Source organism: Triticum aestivum, chromosome 7A (assembly GCF_018294505.1).
Source record: "Triticum aestivum cultivar Chinese Spring chromosome 7A, IWGSC CS RefSeq v2.1, whole genome shotgun sequence".
NCBI classification, from domain to species: Eukaryota; Viridiplantae; Streptophyta; class Magnoliopsida; order Poales; family Poaceae; genus Triticum; species Triticum aestivum.
Window position 1 is genome coordinate 110,034,046 of NC_057812.1, and position 26,812 is coordinate 110,060,857.

At 46.2% G+C, this 26,812-nt stretch overlaps 1 protein-coding gene across 1 annotated transcript; it reads right to left on the minus strand.

Moving 5' to 3' along the window:
* Positions 1-4,503: 4,503 nt before the first annotated feature.
* On the minus strand, positions 4,504-16,347 carry LOC123154263 (uncharacterized). The gene is made up of 6 exons (XM_044573034.1): positions 14,701-16,347; positions 8,133-8,632; positions 7,590-7,857; positions 7,062-7,477; positions 6,525-6,959; positions 4,504-4,584 (listed from the first exon to the last, which is right to left on the minus strand). Exons 1-6 carry the CDS (start codon positions 15,182-15,184, stop codon positions 4,504-4,506), a joined length of 2,184 nt encoding a protein of 727 aa, XP_044428969.1. The 5' UTR covers positions 15,185-16,347.
* Between the last annotated feature and the right edge of the window lie 10,465 nt (positions 16,348-26,812).

Consider the following 26,812-nt stretch of genomic DNA (forward strand, 5'->3'; position numbering starts at 1 on the left):
TTGATGGGCATCTCCATAGCCCGTTGATACGCCTAGTTGATGTGAGACTATCTTCTCCCTTTTTGTCTTCTCCACAACCACCATTCTATTCCACCTATAGTGCTATGTCCATGGCTCTCGCTCATGTTTTGCGTGAAGATCGAAAAAGTTTTGAAAAAGTTAGAGTATGAAACAATTGCTTGGCTTGTCATCGGGGTTGTGCATAATTTAAATACTTTGTGTGGTGAAGATAGAGCATAGCCAGACTATATGATTTTGTCGGGATGACTTTCTTTGGCCATGTTATTTTGAGAAGACATAATTGCATTGTTAGTATGCTTGAAGTATTATTATTTCTTATGTCAATATAAACTTTTGTCTTGAATCTTTCTAATCTGAATATTCATATCACAATTAAGAAAATTTGCCTTGAAATTATGCCAAGTAGCACTCCGCATCAAAAATTCACTTTTTATCATTTACCTACTCGAGGATGAGTAGGAATTAAGCTTGGGGATGCCTGGTACGTCTCCAACGTATCTATAATTTTTGATTGCTCCATGCTATATTATCTACTGTTTTGGACTATATTGGGCTTTATTTTCCACTTTATATTACTTTTAGGACTAACCTATTAACCGGAGGCCCAGCTCAGAATTGCTGTTTTTTGCCTATTTCAGTGTTTCGAAGAAACGGAATATCAAACGGAGTCCAAACAGAATAAAACCTTCGGGAACGTGAATTTCTCACCGAACGTGATCCAGGAGACTTGGAACCTACGCCAAGGAACAAAAGAGGCGGTCACGAGGGTGGGGAGAGCCCCCTAGGGCGCGCCCCCTGCCTCGTGGGCCCCTCGGAGCTCCACTGACGTACTCCTTCCTCCTATATATACCTACGTACCCCCAAACGATCAGAACATGAGCCAAAAACCTAATTCCACCGCCGCAACTTTATGTATCCATGAGATCCCATCTTGGGGCTTGTTCCGGAGCTCCGCCGGAAGAGGGCCGTCATCATGGAGGGCTTCTACATCATCATAGCCTCTCCGATGAAGTGTGAGTAGTTTACCTCAGACCTTCGGGTCCATAGTTAGTAGCTAGATGGCTTCTTCTCTCTCTTTGAATCTCAATACAAAGTTCTCCCCCTCTCTTGTGGAGATCTATTCGATGTAATCTTCTTTTTGCGGTGTGTTTGTTGAGACCAATGAATTGTGGGTTTATGATCAAGTCTATCTATGAATAATATTTGAATCTTCTCTGAATTCTTTTATGTATGATTGGTTATCTTTGCAAGTATCTTCGAATTATCCGTTTGGTTCGGCCAACTAGATTGGTAGTTCTTGCCATGGGAGAAGTGCTTAGCTTTGGGTTCGATCTTGCGGTGTCCTTTCCCAGTGACAGAAGGGGCAGCAAGGCACGTATTGCATCATTGCCATCGAGGATAACAAGATGGGGTTTATTTCATATTGCATGAATTTATCTCTCTACATCATGTCATCTTGCTTAAGGCGTTACTCTATTTTTAACTTAATACTCTAGATGCATGCTGGATAGCGGTCGATGAGTGGAGTAATAGTAGTAGATGCAGAATCGTTTCGGTCTACTTGTCACGGACGTGATGCCTATATACATGATCATGCCTAGATATTCTCATAACTATGCTCAATTCTGTCAATTGCTCAACAGTAATTTGTTCACCCACCGTAGAATACTTATGCTCTTGAGAGAAGCCACTAGTGAAACCTATGGCCCCCAGGTCTATTCTCGTCATATCAATCTCCATTACTTTAATCTTGCTTTGCTTTTTTACTTTGCCTTTACTTTTCACTTTGCATCTTTATACCAAAAATACCAAAAATATTATATCTATTAGATCTCACTCTCGTAAGTGACCGTGAAGGGATTAACAACCCCTAATCCCGTTGGTTGCGAGTAGCTATCGTTTTGTGCAGGTACGAGGGACTTGAGCGTGGCCTCCTACTGGATTGATACCTTGGTTCTCAAAAACTAACGGAAATACTTATGCTACTCTGCTGCATCATCCTTTCCTCTTCGGGGAAATCCAACGCAAGCTCAAGAGGTAGCAGGGTACAACCCTTTTTTGTGATCCTCTAACATGCGATCGAACTCCAGCTTCTCCTTTTGACTTTCGCACTGTGTCCTTGCATCAACAATGACCCGGCGGAGATCATCATCATTAGGCACATCTTCTGGTTCTTCTTGATCTTCAGCAACTTCCCCCGTTGCAGCATCACGGTATTCAGGGGGCACGTAGTTGTCATCGTCCTCTTCTTGTTCGTTGTCTTCCATCATAACCCCTATTTCTCCGTGCTTCGTCCAAACATTACAGTGTGGCATGAAACCCTTATAAAGCAGGTGGGTGTGAAGGATTTTCTGGTTCGAGTAAGACATCGTATTCCCACATATAGGGCATGTACAACACATAAAACCATTCTGCTTGTTTGCCTCAGCCACTTCGAGAAAATTATGCAGACCCTTAATGTACTCGGTGGTGTGTCTGTCATCGTACATCTATTGCTGGTTCATCTGCGTGCATTATATATAATTATGTGTGTCAAAAGTAAGAAAATTAGAAAAGTATCTATCTAAAGTAACAATTGTTTTTCTTTAAGAAAGAAGATAAGAACAAGAGGCTCACCATGGTGGTGTCGGTGACGAGATCAGCGCGGGCGATCGACGACGGTAAATACGGGGACGGGACGTGACAGACCGCTAAACCTATGCAAATCTCAGGGAAAATGGAGCTCGGAGGTCGAGCTTCGAGAGGAGAAAACTTAACTAGCGTTGCTCGGGCATTTCATCGAACACCTCATGTGCATAGGAGGTGAGCTAGAGCACCCAAATGCCCTCCCCTCGCTGGCCAAAAAAACAAAGCAGTGTGGAGTGCTCTGCTCGCCGGCGAGGGGGTATATATAGGCAACTCATTTGTCCCGGTTCGTGGCTGGAACTGGGACTAAAGGCCCCCCTTCTGTCCCGATTCTAGGCATGAACCGGGACCAATGGCTGTGGGCCAGGAGCGAGGCCCATTGTTCCCGGTTCGTGCCTAGAACCAGGACAAATGGGTCCACATAAACTGGGACAAATGCCCCCGAGGCCCGGCCGGGCCCCTGGGCGCACGAACCGGGACGTATGCCCCCCATGGGTCCCGGTTCTTGACTGAACCGGGACTAATGGGCTTGGCAGGCTCCAACCAAAACCCTGTTTTCTACTAGTGTTAATTGGAGGAGACGTTCCCGTCAACTACGAGGCGTGCGTGCGTGCGTTCATAGGGGGTGAGTGTACGTGGGCATCTCAGATTGTACATGCTCACAAAAAGGAGTTGTTGACTCGTTAAAGTGACATACACTTTGAGAAACAAACGGTGTAGAAAGTAAAAGAAGAACCAAAACTGATGTTAGTTATTTTCGCGAGATTTATACACCTCTCCCTCTCTCATTTTGGTGCTCGCAGTCACCATCGTCCTATCTCTTCGAGATCACCATACTCTCTTCTCGGTCATGTGCGAGGTGGAATCGAGTTGCACGCCAGCGACATCAACTAAGGACCGAGGTGATGTCCGGTTTGATCTCCGCCGAGCAGGGTCCACGACTACAACCACGACACAAGCAAGACCTCACCATTGATTGCACCAATCAATGTTGACGAGGATATGAAGGATGGAGCTGGAAATGGACTCCAGACGGAAGGATCTCTGGGGTGGATGAGCCGAGAATCGACAGAAGAGCAAACCAAAAGGACTGGCTACTCAGGGTTGAACCTCTCGGGTCTGATAGGATATGGATGTGAGTCACCACTCAATGTAACCAGGGAATCTGTCATATATAAGGAAGACCTAGGGATATCCAAAACCCTAAGGCAACCAAATGAGAAGACCCACCATCTTCCACATGCCTCCACGAGATAAGGAGAAACATCACCAGAATGAGGGCCAGGCGGGGAGACCTTATCCCATGTCAATGGCGACACCATCATCTCGCCACCACCAAACATAGACCTACCTAATGCCCCAGGAGACAAAAAGTACGACTCCCATTGGTAGGTCGAGGCTCACCGCAGACTCCCACAGGCAGAGCCGACGGAGAAGGAGGAGGCCGGCGATATACCACTGTAGGAGGATGACAACGATGGAGAAACCCTAGATCACCTTTGGAGCTGGGGCTGCATCCCGTGGAAACTATTGCCCTAACTTGCATTGCTAAGGGTTAAGGTACCCCCTAAGTTACCCCTTTTTGCAAATGGAATCACAGAATTCTAGTATGTCAGTTGCTTCAAATGCGCGAGGAGGTAGCAATATCAATCTGAATAGATAATATACACATCACTCGTTGAACATCAATTTCTCTCTCGGAAAGTGTGGCAAGGAGAAAAGGAAGCTAATTCTAATTGGTCCAAGGTTTAGAACGCAACATCACTTCAATGACGAGAGAAATACTTCCAAGGTTTGGCATACTTCTCTCGCATTCCTCGCATCTGATGCTTCCCTTCATCTTGGGCATTTCTTGACTCAGACATTGTTAGTTTCAATCTGGAAGTGCCCTGCAGGGGTGATGCCACCGTGCATGACATTCTGCTGCACTGGGTCAGGCTGAGCACCACTGGTAGAAAAAGAGGCTTCCGTCCAGCCCCATTAGTCGCGAAACTGTAGGAACCGCGACTAATGAAGTCTTTAGTCGCGGTTCGGCAGACGAACCGCGACCAAAGGCCTGGGCCCAGGGCGCTCGGTGGCCAGCTGGTGCACGTGAGGGGCTTTAGTCGCGGTTGGCCAGGCCAACCGCGACTAAAGGTGCGCAAAGGCCTTTAGTCGCGGTTGGCCAGGCCAACCGCGACTAAAGCTCCTCCCCTATATATACCAGTTCAGCACGCTCACTTAGCCATTTGGTGCCACTTCTCTTCACAAGCTTCACAAGGGGGTGTAGGTTTGCTTTTGGTTCCTCTTATGCACACAAGGTGTTTGATGAAATGCCCTAAGAGGGTGAAACAAACATGATATGAAGTGTTGGAGCCACACTTGAGGTTCCTCATTTATTTTTTCCTCCTCGATCGCGGTTAGCAACTTGAACCTTTCATGCATGTGTGTCATTGATAAAATATGCATGTGTGCAGTTCATTGTTTAATTTATATTGTTTGTAGCTAGTTAGTTTAACAAATGCATGATGGTTAATTATATATTTTATATTATAATAATGCAGATGAATCGGCAATGGATGTACGGTAACCGACTCTCCGGCGAGTTCACTACGGGTTTGAAAGATTTCCTCGTAGTGGCTAATGCGAACAAGCAGGGGGGTTTTGTTATCTGTCCATGTGTTATCTGTAAGAATCAGAAGGGTTACTCTTCCTCAAGAGATGTTCACATGCAGGAACTCAAAAGTGATATTCTATTTCCTTACCATTTTGAGTGAGTGTTTCTGTCTTGAGCACATTCTCTTTTGTTTACTCCATGCATGGTATGTGGCCGGCTAATCGATGAGTTATGCATGACGTACTGTGCATGTATCGTGTCCGCAGGTTCCACTGGATTCTGCTAGTAATTAAAGTTAACACCTCAGAATGTCTCGTCCACGACTCTGTGAATATGGATCCAAAGCTTTGGGGCGGCATGAGAAGAATGCTGCAGAAGTAATTATTTTCATTCATTTGCGCTCTATATCGATCGGCCTATTTCGTTCATTTCCTAATATCAAGTAACTAATTAATAACTCTCTTGTTCATTTAATTTTCTTTGCCTCGTAGGGTTTGGAGACGGTTCGTAGATACAAAGGTCGGTGAATTCAAAAAAGAGCTAGAATTCAAAATGTTAAAGGCTAAGAATGCTGGGGATATTCAGCCACCGGAGACCAATCTATGTGGATACTATGTCTGTGAGATGATCCGGAGATACACCTCTGAGCGGGTTCCGAGTGATACCAATGCTCAGAGGAATAACCTCCGGTGGATGCTTAGTCCAGAAGCTCGCTTCCGACCACTTCAAGAGGAACTAGCTGGATGGTTCAGCAGGGAAGTCCTCCATCCTAAAGGAGAACACTATTACGAGGACGTAGAACTTTATATGCATTAAATCATGTATGGAAACTTGTTCAAAATTGTATATGGTCATCCGATGATATTGAATATATATTGTATATTCCTCTTGAATTCTTTTTGGTTCTAATTTCAAATTTATTTGAAATTGTACATTCATATGCATGTATGTAGTACCGTAGAATATATGAAACTCCTTCAAAATTAAAATAAAGCACAAAAGAAATAAAACAATACAAATTAAACAGAAAACAGGTTTAAGGGGGGGGGGGGGGCTAAAACCCTAAACCTGCGACGGCCTTTAGTCGCGGTTGGCCAGAAGAACCGCGACTAAAGGTCCTCCGCCCCGACGGCCACCTGGCGCCCACGTGGACGGGCCTTTAGTCGCGATTCTTAAGCAACCGCGACTAAAGGGGGGGGCCTTTAGTCGCGCCCGTTCGGTCGCGGTTGCGCAACCGCGACTAATGGCAGTTGCGAACCGCGACCAAAGGCCCTTTTTCCACCAGTGCACCCCCATCATTTTGGCTACCCTCACGCACACCTTGGAAATTATCTTCTCCGGCTTCGTGGAGGAGTTGCTGGCTAGGGCTAGGGTTGTCGTCCAAGCCGTTCTGCATCGAACGGGGATCCTCTTCGACACTATTATCCGTGGCGCTTTCCATGTCGGTGTTTCTCGGCCTGGTGCATTTGGCATAAACCAACCTCACAATGGCTATCAGTATCATGACAGTTGAAATGGATCCAGTGATGATGAAGAGCCCCGAGAAGTTTTGCAAAGTGAGAGGTGCAGAACCAAAGTCAGGAACTGTGTCATCACCCATCAACACTGAAGTGGTGCCAAAACAGCTCACTTTTAGTTGTGAGTCGCTAACCCCTTCTGATAGGTTCAGGATGGTAGTTGAATGGTTTTGCACTAGCGGAAACCCTAGACGAAATGTCTGGCCATAAAAACATAATGTTAGCAAGTAGTCCCAATAATGCAGCATGGCGCTGCAACGAAAGATCATGAATATACCAAATCATTAGGTTGAGAAGCTTACAAAACCAGATCCAGGAGTCGTGTATATGCAACCAAGCATCATAAAATCATCTTTGTACCGACTATCAGAGAGGAAAGATGTTAAATAGGGGATCGCACCGACGATAGCCGGCACCCCTCCATTCTTGGACCCCTTCCTCAAAGCGGCAGCATATTCCTCCTTCGTTGTGTAGGTTTTTAACCTACTTTCACTGATATTTTGATAATTCATCAAGAAGGACCGCACACATGAATCATCTTGGTATCCTAAAAAATCCCCACTGCCTTGGAGCTGGTCTAGATCAATCACCCAAGGACGGAGCCTCTCTGTGGTTAATATGGATGACAAGCTTGATGTGTAGCTCTGTATCAGAATCAGCACTACAAAGCACCATATTACCACGACAATTTTTGACAAGGGGCTTCTAATAATTTGACCTGTGCATGGAACAACCAAAAGAATATGTTATCTTACAACTATGGTAAGAAACTAATGAAGATACTGAAAATGCATCAAATATTGTAAGGAGTTACAGGTTGAAGTGCTGACCATGAGAAAACGTCAAAGTAGAGAAAACAAAGTAGAGGGCAGTGCTACATTGTCTCAAACTTGATCCTTGGTACTCCGGATTTCTCGGTAGTTCAATCATCCACACAACAATGCCAGTATAGAAGAAAAAGATAATGGTTGCAAACCAAAGATTCCTACTTAGTGGCTTTACAAATGTCCAGCTGATTGTATATGGTTCATCCTTGACGAGCACAATCATAGACGCACCAGACTGTGCGTATGGCACACCGCCCACTCCCAAATTCATCTGCTTATCCCAAAGAAATTTAGCAAAGGTTAGTAGAGTACTCTCCCCATTCCTAAATATAAGACCTTTTAGAGATTCCAATACAGACTACATATGGAGCAAATTGAGTGAATCTACACTCTAAAATGTGCCTATATACGTCTGTATGTAGTCCATATTGAAATATCTAAAATGTTTTATATTTAAAAACCGAGGGAGTATTTAGGTACAATAGATTAAATGTTAAAAATAATACTCGTGATGATGAGATGCAAGTGTGTAGGAGTAAGCCTCACCCTGGGAGACACGCTGCATACAAGCTCATCATAGTGCTCACCACTAAGCAACGTCGTGGAAGAGGCTCGTCGTTTCCGATAGGATGGGTGAGGATCTCGGAGACGGTTATAGAGCGGACTAGAAACTGGCCTCGCCGTATCTTCGACAGTACCGTACAAGCAGCTGATGTTTTGTTTCTCGAAAATAGGATAAATAACATTCGCAAAATCTTTCAGCATCGTCTGACCTTCATGATCTTGTCTTGAATTTCTCGTATCCAGTTTCATGCCGTCTATTTTCTCGGTTCTTAGATGAAGAAACATCATGGTGTCATTTGATCCAAGTGTAAGGCCCGCGGAATCGTTTACAGGATCTTCTTGCCAGAAGGCATCACTGCGGTAGAAGGAGAGAGCCGGAATGTTGTTGTGGTCGGCCAGGTGTGGGATGTGATCTGCATTGTTCAGTGTCTGAAGGCCCCATATGATGGCTTGCACCTGGGCATTCTTGATCAGGTCCTCGGCTGCGAAGCTCAAATGAATCACAAAATAAGCCAAGCAAATTGCATGACCCGGAAGCAATTAGGGAATTTGCCAACAAAATCGGCCAGAGTGTTGCATTCTTTTAATTAAGTGAGGTACAGGTGCTACAGGTGTGTGGTTCATTCGGTTGACGGTCTGAGACTCTACCCAACGCAGACCGTCGGAACACGGATAAATGCTCAAATTAAGTGTGAGAGATATGATGAAGGGTCATGTTTTGTATATAGTTGTTGTCAGGGGGGTTTGCGAAAATGTGCATCAAGTTCCACTCGATGATTCACGTTGAGTTTTTCTATTTGTACACACTAACCTCCGCTTCTCTATGGAAAGGCTAAAAATCTGAAGGTCATCGACATTATGAGGAATAGAGGACAGTCAGCAGATGATCATTACCATACTGCTTGTGGTTTTACTGTATGTAGATTGAAACATTGTTAGGGCATGTACAATGGGGACATCACCTAGGTGTGGTCTCAGCCTCCACCTAAGAAAAAATATATTAAGGCCACCGTATGAATTTATCACACCCAACAGAAGCAGCATCTTCTAGTGGTCCACCTAACTCCCTCTGCATCACTACCTTTTTACTCTGTGGCTGGTTCCTTCTCTCGCTCTATGCTCTCTCTCCTCCATTCCCTCCTTTTCTTCTGCTTTTTCAGCGAGGAAGCCGGTTCCTCTGCAAGAGCTCGTTTGGCTCTGCAAGCGACGATCTTTTTGCTTTTCTCCTCCATGGAGACAGATCCTCCGACGTGGATCCATGGGGCAGCGGTCCAGCGTGGAGCGATGACCATGCCCTTATAGAGAAGCAAATAAAGTTGTTTACGAACTTGCTAGGTTAGATAGAGTTTCCCCACCTGGTGATTGGCTTGAGGAGCGTGTGAGTGAAATTGTATCCATCCTCATTAATAATGTAACTGATATTTTTAATGAATAAAGTGTATGTGTTTTTCAGAAGGAAAAAACCAACGTTAGATTAGACAGGGCAGATTGAACAATTTTTATGACAATTTATATTGGCGCGAGGATGACAAATTTAGTTTGCAAGCATAGCAATTTCCTGGCGAAAAATGTATGGAGGCGGATTTCTCATACTCGCCAACTAAACTTGCCATCCTTGATGAACAAATTTCCATAAAAAATGCTTGTTTTGTCATGTCTAAAAATCCGACATTCGCCGGATATCCTAGTCCTTTCTATATTGCAGTATTCCCCACTGGGTGGGCATTCGGTTTTAGCCAAAAATTTGGGTTTTCAAAACTATTACCCGATTTTTTTCCCGAAAAAAGAGAAACACGAAAATTCGGGCACCTGAAATTTCTGGTTCGGGTTCAGTCCCGAATGACCCGAATTAGCACAACAAGAAAAATGGCAGCAGCCTTCAAAAAAAAACAAAAATGGCAGCAGCTTGTGTATAGGAGGGTGGGTTGCGGCCGCCGGCCGGCGCAGTCCCGCCCCTTGCTTCCGTCACAGTCGCCGGCTATAGCATGTGGCCTTGCGTCACACATGTCTCATGTGATGGCGGCGGCCGGCGGGAGCCTGGGTGTCAGGCCTCGTTGCAGGCGATGGTGGTGAACCTCGCGCGCACCACAGATGGTGGCGACGGGGGGTACAGGGAGGCGAAAGTGGTGCCTAGGTCGGGAGGTGGCCGGCACCCAAGGAGGCGAAAGTGGTGGCCAGGTAAGGCGCTAGTGGTGGCCAGGTCGGGATGTGGCCTGGTGGCAAACTGGTGCTAGCCAGTGACGGCAGAGGCCAAATCCTAGAGGAAAGAGGCGCTGGTGCCTGGTGCCAGCCCGCAAGGAGGCATGATTTCATGGGCTTTTAGGTGGTGTTTGGTTCAGAAGTCCTATGACTTTTTCTAGTCCCAGGGACTAATCAAAAAAGACTCTCCAGTAGAGTCTTTTTCTAGTCCCTGTAGAATAAGTCCCTCCCGTTTGGTTTCTAGGGACTTTTTAGGGACTTTTTCTAGTCTATGGGACTAAAAAGTCCCTGAACCAAACACCCCCTTAATAATTTTGGGTACCGTGACTTGAAACCCGAATTTCCCAAATAAAATCCAAGTTTCTATGGCTAAAAATAAACCGGCTTTCTAAAACTGCTACCCGATTTAGTGTTCGGGTTTTTTGGGCTTGGGCTATACGGGTTTGGGTATTGGGTTTTTGCGCACCCTGATCCCACTTCGAAGACACGGTCCGAGCAGTCTTGGTAACTTGCATAGGTGCTCTCAGCAAGATACTACCCAAATGGCTCAATCTTGGAGGCAGTTGCAACTCGTGGCATCTCATATACATGGCGGACTATTTTTAAGGGAGTGGAACTATTGAAGAAAGGGGTCATTTGGAGAGTTGGCAGTGGTGAGCATATTAATATATGGAGTGACCCTTGGATCCCAAGGAACAACACAAGAAAGGTTATCAACCATAAAGGAAATAATGTGATCACTAAAGTGAATGAGTTGATTAATCCTATGATGAACAGTTGGGATGAGGATTTGGTGAAGCAAACATTCATTCCAGAGGATGCAAGAATCATACTTCAAATTCCAATCCAAGAACATATTGATGATTTTATAGCATGGCACTTCGACAAAAGAGGTATTTTCTCTGTTAAATCTGCTTATAGAGTAGCAGTTGATAGTGCTGCTCGGAAATCTAGTACATGCTTAACTTCCATCTCGAGTGCAGATGAGGAACACGACGACTTTGATTGGCAAAAATTATGGTCGCTTCGCCTCCCAAATAAAGTGCTTCACTTTTTATGGCATTTATGTACAAACAGCATACCAGTACGGGTGAAGCTACAAAGCAGAGGTATGGAGGTAGATACTCGCTGTCCTGTATGCTTTAGATTTGACGAAGTCGGAGGACATTGTTTTTTTATGTGTAAGAAACTTAAGGAGGTATGGAGGAGATTAAATCTGGAGCATGCTAGACAGCTTTTGACTGGCTGCACTAGTGCCTTAGGCACCATAGAACAAATTTTTAATCTTGAAGAGGACGTTAAAATAAAAACATGTTTGCTCTTAGGTGAAACCTCCATCTCATCTGAGGATGTTTGCTCTTCTATTAATTATCATGTATCAAGTGTAATGAAGAACAAAAAGACTACTAAAGGGAAAAAGCAGTAGTTGGACCAAAAATGGTCTCAGCCGCCAAATGGCTTCGGCGGCTAGGGATTCATCATCAGAGGCGACCAAGGCAGAGCGATGGCTGCAGGGGCGGGCAAACTGGCGCATATCTCAGATGTTCTGCACGCTGAAGCTTTGACTTTGTTGTTTGCTATAAAAATATCTATTAATATAGGATGTGACAAGGTTTTGTTTGAAACTGACTCCACGTAGCTGATGAGGGCAATGAACTCTAAAGATCATGATCTAGCGAATTTAGGAGCTATTATCAGGAGCATAAAATTCCAAATGCATGTGGGATTATCGGTTAGTAGTGTTGTGTCTTGCCCTCGGGATTGTAATAGGGTGGCACATGTTTTAGCTGCATATGGAGCTAATATGGGAGTTGATGAGTTTGAGACTTGGCTGGGCCAACTCCCAGACTTTGTACTGGACTATGTAAAGGGCGATTTGCCCTATACTGTTATATAATGGAATGCATTTGGTGTTCCTTTCAAAAAAACACATTGACATTTACTGCGGGGTGGCGCGGAAGCGGAACGGGGTGGAGCCATCCACGTGGGTGGTGAAACACAACCGAGCAACGTTTGGTGCAGACCACATGGCGCTAGATCCGCAATAGCCGAGATTCACCAAACCCTAGATTAGAGTGCAGTTGGGTAGCGACACCACCTTAGAGTACGTGTAGTATGGTATGCTTAAATTGAGCCTAAGGCCCTTCTCAGTGCTCCAGTGTGGACAGATGCTAAGCATGCCACATAAGTAAAAAAATGACATGACACAACAATTAAGGAGAAGAGAGAGCACTTTGGTGACACAGGAAGAACCAATACCAAGCGCGTGAATCTAGACAAACCACTTAAATGAAACAACTTGACCAATGCATGAAAGACTTTAGGTGCTAACTCATTAAATAAAGTGAGTTTAGCAACAACAAGTTAAGCACCTATGCATTGGAGAGTTAAGTTGCCAAGGTATTTAATGCACTTAGCACCTCATCTAAGCACCTTTGCATTGGAAGAGGCCTAATAGCATCTCTGACATAGATTGTCAAAATGCCCGCAAATGCCCGGACACTTTCAGATTTTCGACGTGGATTATCACATTGGGCCGCATGTCTAAAATCCAGCATCCCCTCCCCAAATCGGGGGAGCTATGGGGGAGTCTGGTCGTTTGCCACGTTGGAATCCAACAACTTGGACCCATCCCCAAACCCCTCTCTAACCGTCCAATACTACAACCCTCCGGTCATTCATACTGGACGTGACCGACCGTTCGCCTAGTGACATTCACGCCGACGCGGTGATCGAGTAACCTACCCTGAATGCACACATTAACGTCTTCGCCACTCCGCATGTCCCGGCTATTTAAAGACGACCGATCACACCTAAAACCCTACATCTAAGCCCTTCTCCCACCGCCCGAGCCGCCGTCTGCCATGCGACCAGCCCTAGCTCGCATTCGCGTCTATCGTCCGTTGTTGCAATGGCTAGCTTTGTGGCTTCGTGGTTCAAGCAGTTGTTCCCGGGGGCGTCATTCCAAAATCATGGCAAAGGATCGTGTCACGGACGCTGGCATCATTCTCGCATTGAGGTGTCCAACCTCTGAGCTCTCCCAAGCCGAGCTCAGAGTAGGAGGAGGAGGAGATGGAGGAGGATGAGGGCTACCCCATGGCCATGGTGGAGGTTGCAGAGGAGGAGGAGCCTGCCACAGAGGAGGAGGTGATGGCCGCACTACTTGCGATGGGTTCACACTATTGCAGGCGGAGAAACATTACGACCTGGCCCTCTTGGAGGAGCACCGCGTGACACTGACTCAAATTGAGGAGAAGCACAACCACGCAGCCGTCGCGAAGGAGCTCCTAGTGAGCGGATGTCTCACGAACAACCAGGCGGTGCTCGTGTCTGACCCATCAAACCATCGAGCGCGAGCGCTGCCAAGTCCGCATCAACGATCTCCAACAGGAAAGGCTCTTTGAGGACCCGGAGGCCGAGGAGGAGGAGGAGACACTGGAGCATCACGAAGATGATGCCAATAAAAGTACATGCTGACGGCTCCGCAACAACGACGATGATGATGGAGCGTCCGGCGCGAGGGTCATTGGTCTCACCTCCAGCGGTAAGGATTAGATTGATTTTATTCATTTTATTAGTTACTAGGGATTTGCTATGTAATAAGTAATTCAAAAATCAATGAAAAATCGGTGTTCTCTTAAATTTGGTGAGCATATACGACCAAAAATTTGATGATACGTGTTGGAGATGCCTTTAACCAAACCCATGTATCTCGGGCTGAACAACCTGGACAATGCTCGCACAAGAGAGAGAGAAAAGCATGCCCAATTGGATCTTTCACTTTATCCATATATGTTTGGCTTGTATGCAAACCCTTAAACCCAGCTCATATGCGAGGAGAATATTGAGGTGTCTGGACAGTCCACCACATCAGATGTGGCTCACTCAGACCACTTTAAATCATTTTTCTCTCTCACCCCTTTCAACCCCACTAGTTATATGCATGTGACCGGACAATTGAGAAAGACGACCGTGCGCATAGACAAAGCAGACACGCCTGAACATTATTGCATGGATTTATGAGCGGCCAAATTAATCTGGTCCAGTTGGAGATGATTGAAACCGGTTAAGGCCCCCTTATGAGTCATATGAATAGGAATATCGCAAGAATTGAGATGACATCTACCTCAATTTTTATAGAAAAAGAGATATCATTTAATGTATAGGATAGGAATTTCTTCATTGAGTATAGGCTAATATCATTTTCCTTTTAAATCGAAAAAGGGTTTCCCCCGCTTTGTATTATAAAGCCATATGGAAATAGAAATTCATTCCTATAGAATTCCTGCAAAACCAAAAGAGGCCTAAGAGGTGTTGTAGAGTAATAAAAAGCTGCTTCACCGTTAATTACCAGCGTGTGCTGCGGCGACGGCCTCTCCGCGGGAATCCTTCGCTCGCAGGTCCGCCCAGTTGGCGCAGCTTGGTTGCTTCAGGTAGAACGCATCCAGGATCTCCACGGAATTGCAGGTCAGGCTCCTGCTCCCCACGCCGAACCGCACCGGCGCAGGCGCCGTCGCCTCCCGCGCCACCGCGCTGGCGGCGGCAGCTGGCGACGCACCGTCGACGGTGATGCTCCAAAGCGTGAGCAAAGAGAGGAACACGAGCAAGCGCCTTGTCGCCGGCAACTCCATGCCCATGCGCGAGGCTAAGAACTCACTGGTAGTGCTTAGCAGGGTGTAAATTACTTGTTCATCGGTTGGTTTATATCTAGGTCGATACACAGCCTGGTGTGGCCAAATTTCCCGGAAACTTCGGAGAGCTAGCACGATGACTCTCGGGTCTTCGCTTGGTACGCGTGCTCCCGGAAATTTCCCGGGGTATATAGCCGTGCGCATCAGGGCACGCACAGTCACTTCTAGTCTTGGATGGCTGGAGGCTGTCAATTCCGCTTGGTGGTCTTCGTCGCATCGGAGGAGGCGATACGGAGGCGATGGGTGGGACGACGGCGAGGTAGACTCGGAAGGTGAGGTCAATGGAGCCGTGGGGTTGGTCAATGACTGAAAGCGAATTCAGATTCTCTTCTCGCCCCTTTCCTTCGTGCAACCCCTTCTTCTTTCTCTCTCTACTTTCTTTCTCTGCAACAGCGCAAGTGTAGAACACTACAGCAAGAATTCAAGAGCTGGCTGGCAGTAATCCCCTTGTATAAACTATAAATTAAATCCATAGTTTTAAATAGCTGGCTATAGCCCCTGACAAGAGGGATCATATCACAAAGAATCCTCAAGCTCAAACAAGAACAAATTGTGAAGTTCGGATGACACTTTCATTGGATAGAGTGGCAAGGAATCATGAAGTGGTTGATGTAATGCTTGTACACAATCATGGTCTTTACTTGCCACAAACCTTCCATTTGATGTTATCACAAAGGAAGATTTCAGAAGTTCAAGCTTTTGAAATTGAGACAACTGATGATTCTGGAATCAGGCCAAAAGATGCACATGAGCTAGCTAGTCGCTGGGTTGGAGGACCAATGAATCTCACCTACACTCCTCGTGATCTAAAGAATCACTTGTAGGGCAGTCGCCAAAGAGAGTTGGCATATGAACAAGCAGGAAGCATGTTGAAGTATTTTGAAGGCAAGATCGCCGAGAATCCTTCTTACCAATATGCTTTGCAATTGGATTGTGAGGAGAATATAAGCAATATATTTTGGGCTGATGCTAAGATGGTCATTGATTATGCACACTTTGGCGATGTTGTCACATTCGATATTATTTTTTTTGGCACAAACAAAGAATATAGGCCTTTTGGTGTTTTTGTTGGATTCAATCAGTTCAGGGAGACCGCTATTTTTGGTGATGCTCTTATGTTTGATGAAACATTTGCCGCTTTCCAATGGCTATTTGAGGCTTTTCTAGCTGCACACAATGAAAAACAACCTAGAGCTATATTTACCGACCAAGACACAACGATGGGAAATGCCGTTGGGGAGGTATTCACAGAAGCATGGCATGGGTTATGTACCTTCCATATTATGCAGAATGCTGTGAAGCACTTATGCAATAGCAAAGCCGATGAATAACATTCCCCAAAAGATAAAAATGAGGTAGATGAAGAACCCCATATTCTCTTAGAGTTTAGTGTTTGCATGTATAACATTGAGAACACAACGGCCTTTGAAGAAGCATTTGACATCATGAGGAATAAGATGGACGATAAGAAGAAATCATGGTTGGATAATATCTACAAGTTCAAGACAAAATGGACTGAATGTTACATGAGGGACATTTTCACACTGGGAATGAGAAGCACACAATTAAGTGAAAGTTTCAATAGTGACTCGAAAAAACATCTTAAATCTGATTTTGACATCATTCGATTCTGTTAGGGCATAATTTTCCCTGGTTTGTTTTGGTGATTGATGACAATACTTTTGCGGACTAATCGTGTGCATTAAGCTTTTCAGGTTATCTAATATAAGGGCACTATGCGATTGTTTCCCCTCGAGGACTTCACTTTAGATGGATTATTTTCCTTCGTTTCTTTTCGGTGGTATTGAGTCGTAGGGATAACTGTACTATCAAGAGGGGGTCCGTTTCGGAAGAGTATGGGTGGAATCATCACGTACACACTCTCCTTGCACCCTCGCCTTCTTCATGCTTCTTGGAGTATCCGTGCTGTGCAAAACAAGGGGTGCTGAGTGCTAAGTGGTAGTACCGTGGCCAGGGCGGTAGTACCGCTTGTTAGTGCCGCTGGTAGTACTGCCCCTGCCGTGGTCTCGATTTTCGTGTTGGGTTTCCGTAAAGGACCATGCAGGGGAGCGGTAGTAGGGACAACAGTAGGGCGCGGTAGTGCCGCTTATATTAGCGGTAGTACCGCTCCTACGTCCGCTCCGACTGCCGCTCAGCTCTCTGCCCTCCTCTGTTTTCCAGCGACTATAGGAAGCGGCAGTACAACTTATTGAAGGTAGTACCGCCCGCAGGGCGGTAGTACTGGCCTAGTGCATGTAATTCCTCTCCCTCAGCCCTGGTTGCCCCATGCCTGCTTGCCACAGCGGTAGTACCACTGTGGCAGCGGTAGTACCGCTCCGGCAACGGTAGTACCGCCCAGATGCGGGCTGCAGGCTGCATAACGGTTGGATGTGTCCCCCACTATATAAAGGGGTCTTCTTCTCCAAGAATACTCACCTCTTCTCCCCCAAAACTCCATTGTTGCTCCACAAGCTTATTTTCGCCCGATCTCTCTCCCTAGCCAATCAAACTTGTTGATTTTCTAGGGATTGGTTGAGAAGGCCCAGATCTACACTTCCACCAAGAGAAATTTGATGCCCCTCACTAATCCCTTGCGGATCTTGTTACTCTTGGGTGTTTGAGCACCCTAGACGATTGAGGTCACCTGGAGCCATATTCCATTGTGGTGAAGCTCCGTGGTTTCGTTGGGAGCCTCCAACTAAGTTGTGGAGAGAGCCCCAACCTTGTTTGTAAAGGTCTGGTTGACACCTTCAAGGGTACCAATAGTGGAATCACGACATCTCGCATTGTGTGAGGGCGTGAGGAGAATATGGTGGCCCTAGTGGTTTCTTGGGGAGCATTGTGCCTCCACACCGCTCCAACGGAGACGTACTTCCCCTCAAAAGGAAGGAACTTCGGTAACACATCCTCGTCTTTCATCGGCTCCACTCTTGGTTATCTCATGCCTTTACTTGTGCAAGCTTATTTGTATTGTGTCCCTTGATTGCTTGTGTTCTTGTTGTTGTTGCATCATATAGGTTGCTCACCTAGTTGCATATCTAGACAACCTACTTTGATGCAAAGTTTAAATTGGTAAAGAAAAGCTAAAAATTGTTAGTTGCCTATTCACCCCCTCTAGTCAACTATATCGATCCTTTCAATTGGTATCAGAGCCTCGTCTCTTTAATAAGGACTTTACCATCCGAAGAGTATGGTTGACACCGTAGACGGTGAGGAGGAGCACTGCGGTGCGAATCCGTTCTCTTCTACGGCCGATGGGGGAACCGCGGTCTCTCGTGAGGAATTCAATGTGGCTTTGGACACATTGAAAACCTCCATGACGACCGAGGTAGAAAGCATGTTTAATAAATTCTTAGAAGGGCTTAAACTATCTACCGCATCAATGAAAGTGGGTGATCCCACTAAGAAGGTGACGGATGCTAACTCCGACAAGGGGGGAGCTACTAGTGAAAAGGCTCCTTCTTCTAGTGGTAAAATTGGCAACGACATCTTTGCCCATGTGGAACCTCCACTTACTTATGGTGGACCGATTCCTTCCACTCATTTGAATCATGCCGGTCCTCCCCCTAAGATTGTGAAAAATGAGGACTTTGATTCTTGGGTTTTTCGCTTTAAGCGTCATTTGAACCATGTTAATACTAACCTTTGGAGAATCATTGAAGAAGGTTTTTATCCGCATGACTGAAGCAACTTCACCACTAGAGAAGCCGCAGATAACCAATTCAACGAGAATGCTTTCTTCATCATCCAAGATGCTATCCCCCCGAAGATATTGCGCATCTCGGACCATTCACCGTGGCAAAGGAAGCATGACACCATGTTGTTTCCCTTTACAAGGGAAGCGCAAGCATTCAACACTCCAACTATGAAGTGGTGCAAGATGAAGCCGGTGAATTTGCTATGAATGAAGGTGAAGAACCTCGTGAGGTCTACCGAAGACTAACCACACTCGCGGTCTCACTCCGCGATCATGGGAGCAAGGATGCAAATGACAATTGGATCAAGCAGAAATTTCTCAAAGCCATGATGCCTTACCATAAGGCCATGTCCTTCGTCATCCGTCAAAGGCCGGACTTCCACACCTTGTCCTCAAGCGAAGTGTTGGATGAGTTTGTGGCAATGAGTATCTTGGACAAGACCGCCGACAATGCGGTATTGCGTTCTCAAAGATCCAAGAAGCCCAATCTTGCTTTGAAGGCCAAGGCTAGTGTGTAAGAAGAGGAGGAAGAGGAAGAAGAGGAGAGCAACCCCGAAGATACAAAATATGATTATCATGAGCACATGGCTCTCGCTTCAAGACAATTTTGGAGCAAGAAGAACTCAAGGCCCAACTTCAACAAGAGCAACTCAAGTGGCGTCAAGAGCAAGTAACGGGTGAGGACTTGATACAATTGCGGCAATGTGAGCCACTTTGTTGTGGAGTGCCCCTATGAGAATAGGGAAGACAATGGTGGCAAAATCATCCGGAAGTACAAGGCCAAGTCTTTCCCCAACAAGAACCGTGGCGAAGATGGCGAGACGGTTGCCATGGCCTCCATGGCCATCACGATAACACCCCGGGCGTCCCTCTTCGACTCACCCAATGAGAACATCATCGCCAAATGCCTCATGGATAAAGCCACTAACAAGGTAACCTCCAACATCAAAACTACCATCATTATTCATCCTTGTTTGATGGATTGCATTGATGAAAGTGGGGGGTCCAACATGGAGGAAAATGAGTTTGAGTCTTTTATGAGTAAGCTTAAGGGTAAATCCAAGAAGCACTTTGTTGCTCTCTTGGAACAACTTGGTGAAGCCAATGACATAATCGAGGCTCACGAAGACACCATCTCTAAGATGGAGGGGCATATCCGTGACTATGCCGATGAGATATCGGATCTCTCTAATGCTCTTGAGGAAGAGCATGGTCATCGCTTGGCTCTTGAGGAGTCACACAACGATGACCATGCTAAACTAAAGAAAGATCTTGATCATGCTCTTGTTGTGTCTCGTGTGCTAAATTCCGAGAAGGCCAAACTTGGTGTTGATCTTGCTAGACTCAAGGAGGAGTTTGATTTCCTATTATGATATTTCCATAGCCATTCCGAGATATATTGCCATGCAACTTCGTGGTTCAAGCAGTTGTTCCCGGGGGCGTCATTCCAAAATCATGGCAAAGGATCGTGTCACGGACGCTGTCATCATTCTCGCATTGAGGTGTCCAACCTCTAAGCTCTCCCAAGCCGAGCTTAGAGTAGGAGGAGGAGGAGATGGAGGAGGATGAGGGCTACCCCATGGCCATGGTGGAGGTTGCAGAGGAGGAGGAGCCTGCCACAGAGGAGGAGGTGATGGCCGCACTACTTGCGATGGGTTCACACTATTGCAGGCGGAGAAACATTACGACCTGGCCCTCTTGGAGGAGCACCGCGTGACACTGACTCAAATTGAGGAGAAGCACAACCACGCAGCCGTCGCGAAGGAGCTCCTAGTGAGCGGATGTCTCACGAACAACCAGGCGGTGCTCGTGTCTGACCCATCAAACCATCGAGCGCGAGCGCTGCCAAGTCCGCATCAACGATCTCCAACAGGAAAGGCTCTTTGAGGACCCGGAGGCCGAGGAGGAGGAGGAGACACTGGAGCATCACGAAGATGATGCCAATAAAAGTACATGCTGACGGCTCCGCAACAACGACGATGATGATGGAGCGTCCGGCGCGAGGGTCATTGGTCTCACCTCCAGCGGTAAGGATTAGATTGATTTTATTCATTTTATTAGTTACTAGGGATTTGCTATGTAATAAGTAATTCAAAAATCAATGAAAAATCGGTGTTCTCTTAAATTTGGTGAGCATATACGACCAAAAATTTGATGATACGTGTTGGAGATGCCTTTAACCAAACCCATGTATCTCGGGCTGAACAACCTGGACAATGCTCGCACAAGAGAGAGAGAAAAGCATGCCCAATTGGATATTTCACTTTATCCATATATGTTTGGCTTGTATGCAAACCCTTAAACCCAGCTCATATGCGAGGAGAATATTGAGGTGTCTGGACAGTCCACCACATCAGATGTGGCTCACTCAGACCACTTTAAATCATTTTTCTCTCTCACCCCTTTCAACCCCACTAGTTATATGCATGTGACCGGACAATTGAGAAAGACGACCGTGCGCATAGACAAAGCAGACACGCCTGAACATTATTGCATGGATTTATGAGCGGCCAAATTAATCTGGTCCAGTTGGAGATGATTGAAACCGGTTAAGGCCCCCTTATGAGTCATATGAATAGGAATATCGCAAGAATTGAGATGACATCTACCTCAATTTTTATAGAAAAAGAGATATCATTTAATGTATAGGATAGGAATTTCTTCATTGAGTATAGGCTAATATCATTTTCCTTTTAAATCGAAAAAGGGTTTCCCCCGCTTTGTATTATAAAGCCATATGGAAATAGAAATTCATTCCTATAGAATTCCTGCAAAACCAAAAGAGGCCTAAGAGGTGTTGTAGAGTAATAAAAAGCTGCTTCACCGTTAATTACCAGCGTGTGCTGCGGCGACGGCCTCTCCGCGGGAATCCTTCGCTCGCAGGTCCGCCCAGTTGGCGCAGCTTGGTTGCTTCAGGTAGAACGCATCCAGGATCTCCACGGAATTGCAGGTCAGGCTCCTGCTCCCCACGCCGAACCGCACCGGCGCAGGCGCCGTCGCCTCCCGCGCCACCGCGCTGGCGGCGGCAGCTGGCGACGCACCGTCGACGGTGATGCTCCAAAGCGTGAGCAAAGAGAGGAACACGAGCAAGCGCCTTGTCGCCGGCAACTCCATGCCCATGCGCGAGGCTAAGAACTCACTGGTAGTGCTTAGCAGGGTGTAAATTACTTGTTCATCGGTTGGTTTATATCTAGGTCGATACACAGCCTGGTGTGGCCAAATTTCCCGGAAACTTCGGAGAGCTAGCACGATGACTCTCGGGTCTTCGCTTGGTACGCGTGCTCCCGGAAATTTCCCGGGGTATATAGCCGTGCGCATCAGGGCACGCACAGTCACTTCTAGTCTTGGATGGCTGGAGGCTGTCAATTCCGCTTGGTGGTCTTCGTCGCATCGGAGGAGGCGATACGGAGGCGATGGGTGGGACGACGGCGAGGTAGACTCGGAAGGTGAGGTCAATGGAGCCGTGGGGTTGGTCAATGACTGAAAGCGAATTCAGATTCTCTTCTCGCCCCTTTCCTTCGTGCAACCCCTTCTTCTTTCTCTCTCTACTTTCTTTCTCTGCAACAGCGCAAGTGTAGAACACTACAGCAAGAATTCAAGAGCTGGCTGGCAGTAATCCCCTTGTATAAACTATAAATTAAATCCATAGTTTTAAATAGCTGGCTATAGCCCCTGACAAGAGGGATCATATCACAAAGAATCCTCAAGCTCAAACAAGAACAAATTGTGAAGTTCGGATGACACTTTCATTGGATAGAGTGGCAAGGAATCATGAAGTGGTTGATGTAATGCTTGTACACAATCATGGTCTTTACTTGCCACAAACCTTCCATTTGATGTTATCACAAAGGAAGATTTCAGAAGTTCAAGCTTTTGAAATTGAGACAACTGATGATTCTGGAATCAGGCCAAAAGATGCACATGAGCTAGCTAGTCGCTGGGTTGGAGGACCAATGAATCTCACCTACACTCCTCGTGATCTAAAGAATCACTTGTAGGGCAGTCGCCAAAGAGAGTTGGCATATGAACAAGCAGGAAGCATGTTGAAGTATTTTGAAGGCAAGATCGCCGAGAATCCTTCTTACCAATATGCTTTGCAATTGGATTGTGAGGAGAATATAAGCAATATATTTTGGGCTGATGCTAAGATGGTCATTGATTATGCACACTTTGGCGATGTTGTCACATTCGATATTATTTTTTTTGGCACAAACAAAGAATATAGGCCTTTTGGTGTTTTTGTTGGATTCAATCAGTTCAGGGAGACCGCTATTTTTGGTGATGCTCTTATGTTTGATGAAACATTTGCCGCTTTCCAATGGCTATTTGAGGCTTTTCTAGCTGCACACAATGAAAAACAACCTAGAGCTATATTTACCGACCAAGACACAACGATGGGAAATGCCGTTGGGGAGGTATTCACAGAAGCATGGCATGGGTTATGTACCTTCCATATTATGCAGAATGCTGTGAAGCACTTATGCAATAGCAAAGCCGATGAATAACATTCCCCAAAAGATAAAAATGAGGTAGATGAAGAACCCCATATTCTCTTAGAGTTTAGTGTTTGCATGTATAACATTGAGAACACAACGGCCTTTGAAGAAGCATTTGACATCATGAGGAATAAGGTGGACGATAAGAAGAAATCATGGTTGGATAATATCTACAAGTTCAAGACAAAATGGACTGAATGTTACATGAGGGACATTTTCACACTGGGAATGAGAAGCACACAATTAAGTGAAAGTTTCAATAGTGACTCGAAAAAACATCTTAAATCTGATTTTGACATCATTCGATTCTGTTAGGGCATAATTTTCCCTGGTTTGTTTTGGTGATTGATGACAATACTTTTGCGGACTAATCGTGTGCATTAAGCTTTTCAGGTTATCTAATATAAGGGCACTATGCGATTGTTTCCCCTCGAGGACTTCACTTTAGACGGATTATTTTCCTTCGTTTCTTTTCGGTGGTATTGAGTCGTAGGGATAACTGTACTATCAAGAGGGGGTCCGTTTCGGAAGAGTATGGGTGGAATCATCACGTACACACTCTCCTTGCACCCTCGCCTTCTTCATGCTTCTTGGAGTATCCGTGCTGTGCAAAACAAGGGGTGCTGAGTGCTAAGTGGTAGTACCGTGGCCAGGGCGGTAGTACCGCTTGTTAGTGCCGCTGGTAGTACTGCCCCTGCCGTGGTCTCGATTTTCGTGTTGGGTTTCCGTAAAGGACCATGCAGGGGAGCGGTAGTAGGGACAACAGTAGGGCGCGGTAGTGCCGCTTATATTAGCGGTAGTACCGCTCCTACGTCCGCTCCGACTGCCGCTCAGCTCTCTGCCCTCCTCTGTTTTCCAGCGGCTATAGGAAGCGGCAGTACAACTTATTGAAGGTAGTACCGCCCGCAGGGCGGTAGTACTGGCCTAGTGCATGTACTTCCTCTCCCTCAGCCCTGGTTGACCCATGCCTGCTTGCCACAGCGGTAGTACCACTATGGCAGCGGTAGTACCGCTCCGGCAACGGTAGTACCGCCCAGATGCGGGCTGCAGGCTGCATAACGGTTGGATGTGTCCCCCACTATATAAAGGGGTCTTCTTCTCCAAGAATACTCACCTCTTCTCCCCCAAAACTCCATTGTTGCTCCACAAGCTTATTTTCGCCCGATCTCTCTCCCTAGCCAATCAAACTTGTTGATTTTCTAGGGATTGGTTGAGAAGGCCCAGATCTACACTTCCACCAAGAGAAATTTGATGCCCCTCACTAATCCCTTGCGGATCTTGTTACTCTTGGGTGTTTGAGCACCCTAGACGATTGAGGTCACCTGGAGCCATATTCCATTGTGGTGAAGCTCCGTGGTTTCGTTGGGAGCCTCCAACTAAGTTGTGGAGAGAGCCCCAACCTTGTTTGTAAAGGTCTGGTTGACACCTTCAAGGGTACCAATAGTGGAATCACGACATCTCGCATTGTGTGAGGGCGTGAGGAGAATACGGTGGCCCTAGTGGTTTCTTGGGGAGCATTGTGCCTCCACACCGCTCCAACGGAGACGTACTTCCCCTCAAAAGGAAGGAACTTCGGTAACACATCCTCGTCTTTCATCGGCTCCACTCTTGGTTATCTCATGCCTTTACTTGTGCAAGCTTATTTGTATTGTGTCCCTTGATTGCTTGTGTTCTTGTTGTTGTTGCATCATATAGGTTGCTCACCTAGTTGCATATCTAGACAACCTACTTTGATGCAAAGTTTAAATTGGTAAAGAAAAGCTAAAAACTGTTAGTTGCCTATTCACCCCCTCTAGTCAACTATATCGATCCTTTCAATTGGTATCAGAGCCTCGTCTCTTTAATAAGGACTTTACCATCCGAAGAGTATGGTTGACACCGTAGACGGTGAGGAGGAGCACTGCGGTGCGAATCCGTTCTCTTCTACGGCCGATGGGGGAACCGCGGTCTCTCGTGAGGAATTCAATGTGGCTTTGGACACATTGAAAACCTCCATGAAGACCGAGGTAGAAAGCATGTTTAATAAATTCTTAGAAGGGCTTAAACTATCTACCGCATCAATGAAAGTGGGTGATCCCACTAAGAAGGTGACGGATGCTAACTCCGACAAGGGGGGAGCTACTAGTGAAAAGGCTCCTTCTTCTAGTGGTAAAATTGGCAACGACATCTTTGCCCATGTGGAACCTCCACTTACTTATGGTGGACCGATTCCTTCCACTCATTTGAATCATGCCGGTCCTCCCCCTAAGATTGTGAAAAATGAGGACTTTGATTCTTGGGTTTTTCGCTTTAAGCGTCATTTGAACCATGTTAATACTAACCTTTGGAGAATCATTGAAGAAGGTTTTTATCCGCATGACCGAAGCAACTTCACCACTAGAGAAGCCGCAGATAACCAATTCAACGAGAATGCTTTCTTCATCATCCAAGATGCTATCCCCCCGAAGATATTGCGCATCTCGGACCATTCACCGTGGCAAAGGAAGCATGACACCATGTTGTTTCCCTTTACAAGGGAAGCGCAAGCATTCAACACTCCAACTATGAAGTGGTGCAAGATGAAGCCGGTGAATTTGCTATGAATGAAGGTGAAGAACCTCGTGAGGTCTACCGAAGACTAACCACACTCGCGGTCTCACTCCGCGATCATGGGAGCAAGGATGCAAATGACAATTGGATCAAGCAGAAATTTCTCAAAGCCATGATGCCTTACCATAAGGCCATGTCCTTCGTCATCCGTCAAAGGCCGGACTTCCACACCTTGTCCTCAAGCGAAGTGTTGGATGAGTTTGTGGCAATGAGTATCTTGGACAAGACCGCCGACAATGCGGTATTGCATTCTCAAAGAGCCAAGAAGCCCAATCTTGCTTTGAAGGCCAAGGCTAGTGTGTAAGAAGAGGAGGAAGAGGAAGAAGAGGAGAGCAACCCCGAAGATACAAAATATGATTATCATGAGCACATGGCTCTCGCTTCAAGACAATTTTGGAGCAAGAAGAACTCAAGGCCCAACTTCAACAAGAGCAACTCAAGTGGTGTCAAGAGCAAGTAACGGGTGAGGACTTGATACAATTGCGGCAATGTGAGCCACTTTGTTGTGGAGTGCCCCTATGAGAATAGGGAAGACAATGGTGGCAAAATCATCCGGAAGTACAAGGCCAAGTCTTTCCCCAACAAGAACCGTGGCGAAGATGGCGAGACGGTTGCCATGGCCTCCATGGCCATCACGATAACACCCCGGGCGTCCCTCTTCGACTCACCCAATGAGAACATCATCGCCAAATGCCTCATGGATAAAGCCACTAACAAGGTAACCCCCAACATCAAAACTACCATCATTATTCATCCTTGTTTGATGGATTGCATTGATGAAAGTGGGGGGTCCAACATGGAGGAAAATGAGTTTGAGTCTTTTATGAGTAAGCTTAAGGGTAAATCCAAGAAGCACTTTGTTGCTCTCTTGGAACAACTTGGTGAAGCCAATGACATAATCGAGGCTCACGAAGACACCATCTCTAAGATGGAGGGGCATATCCGTGACTATGCCGATGAGATATAGGATCTCTCTAATGCTCTTGAGGA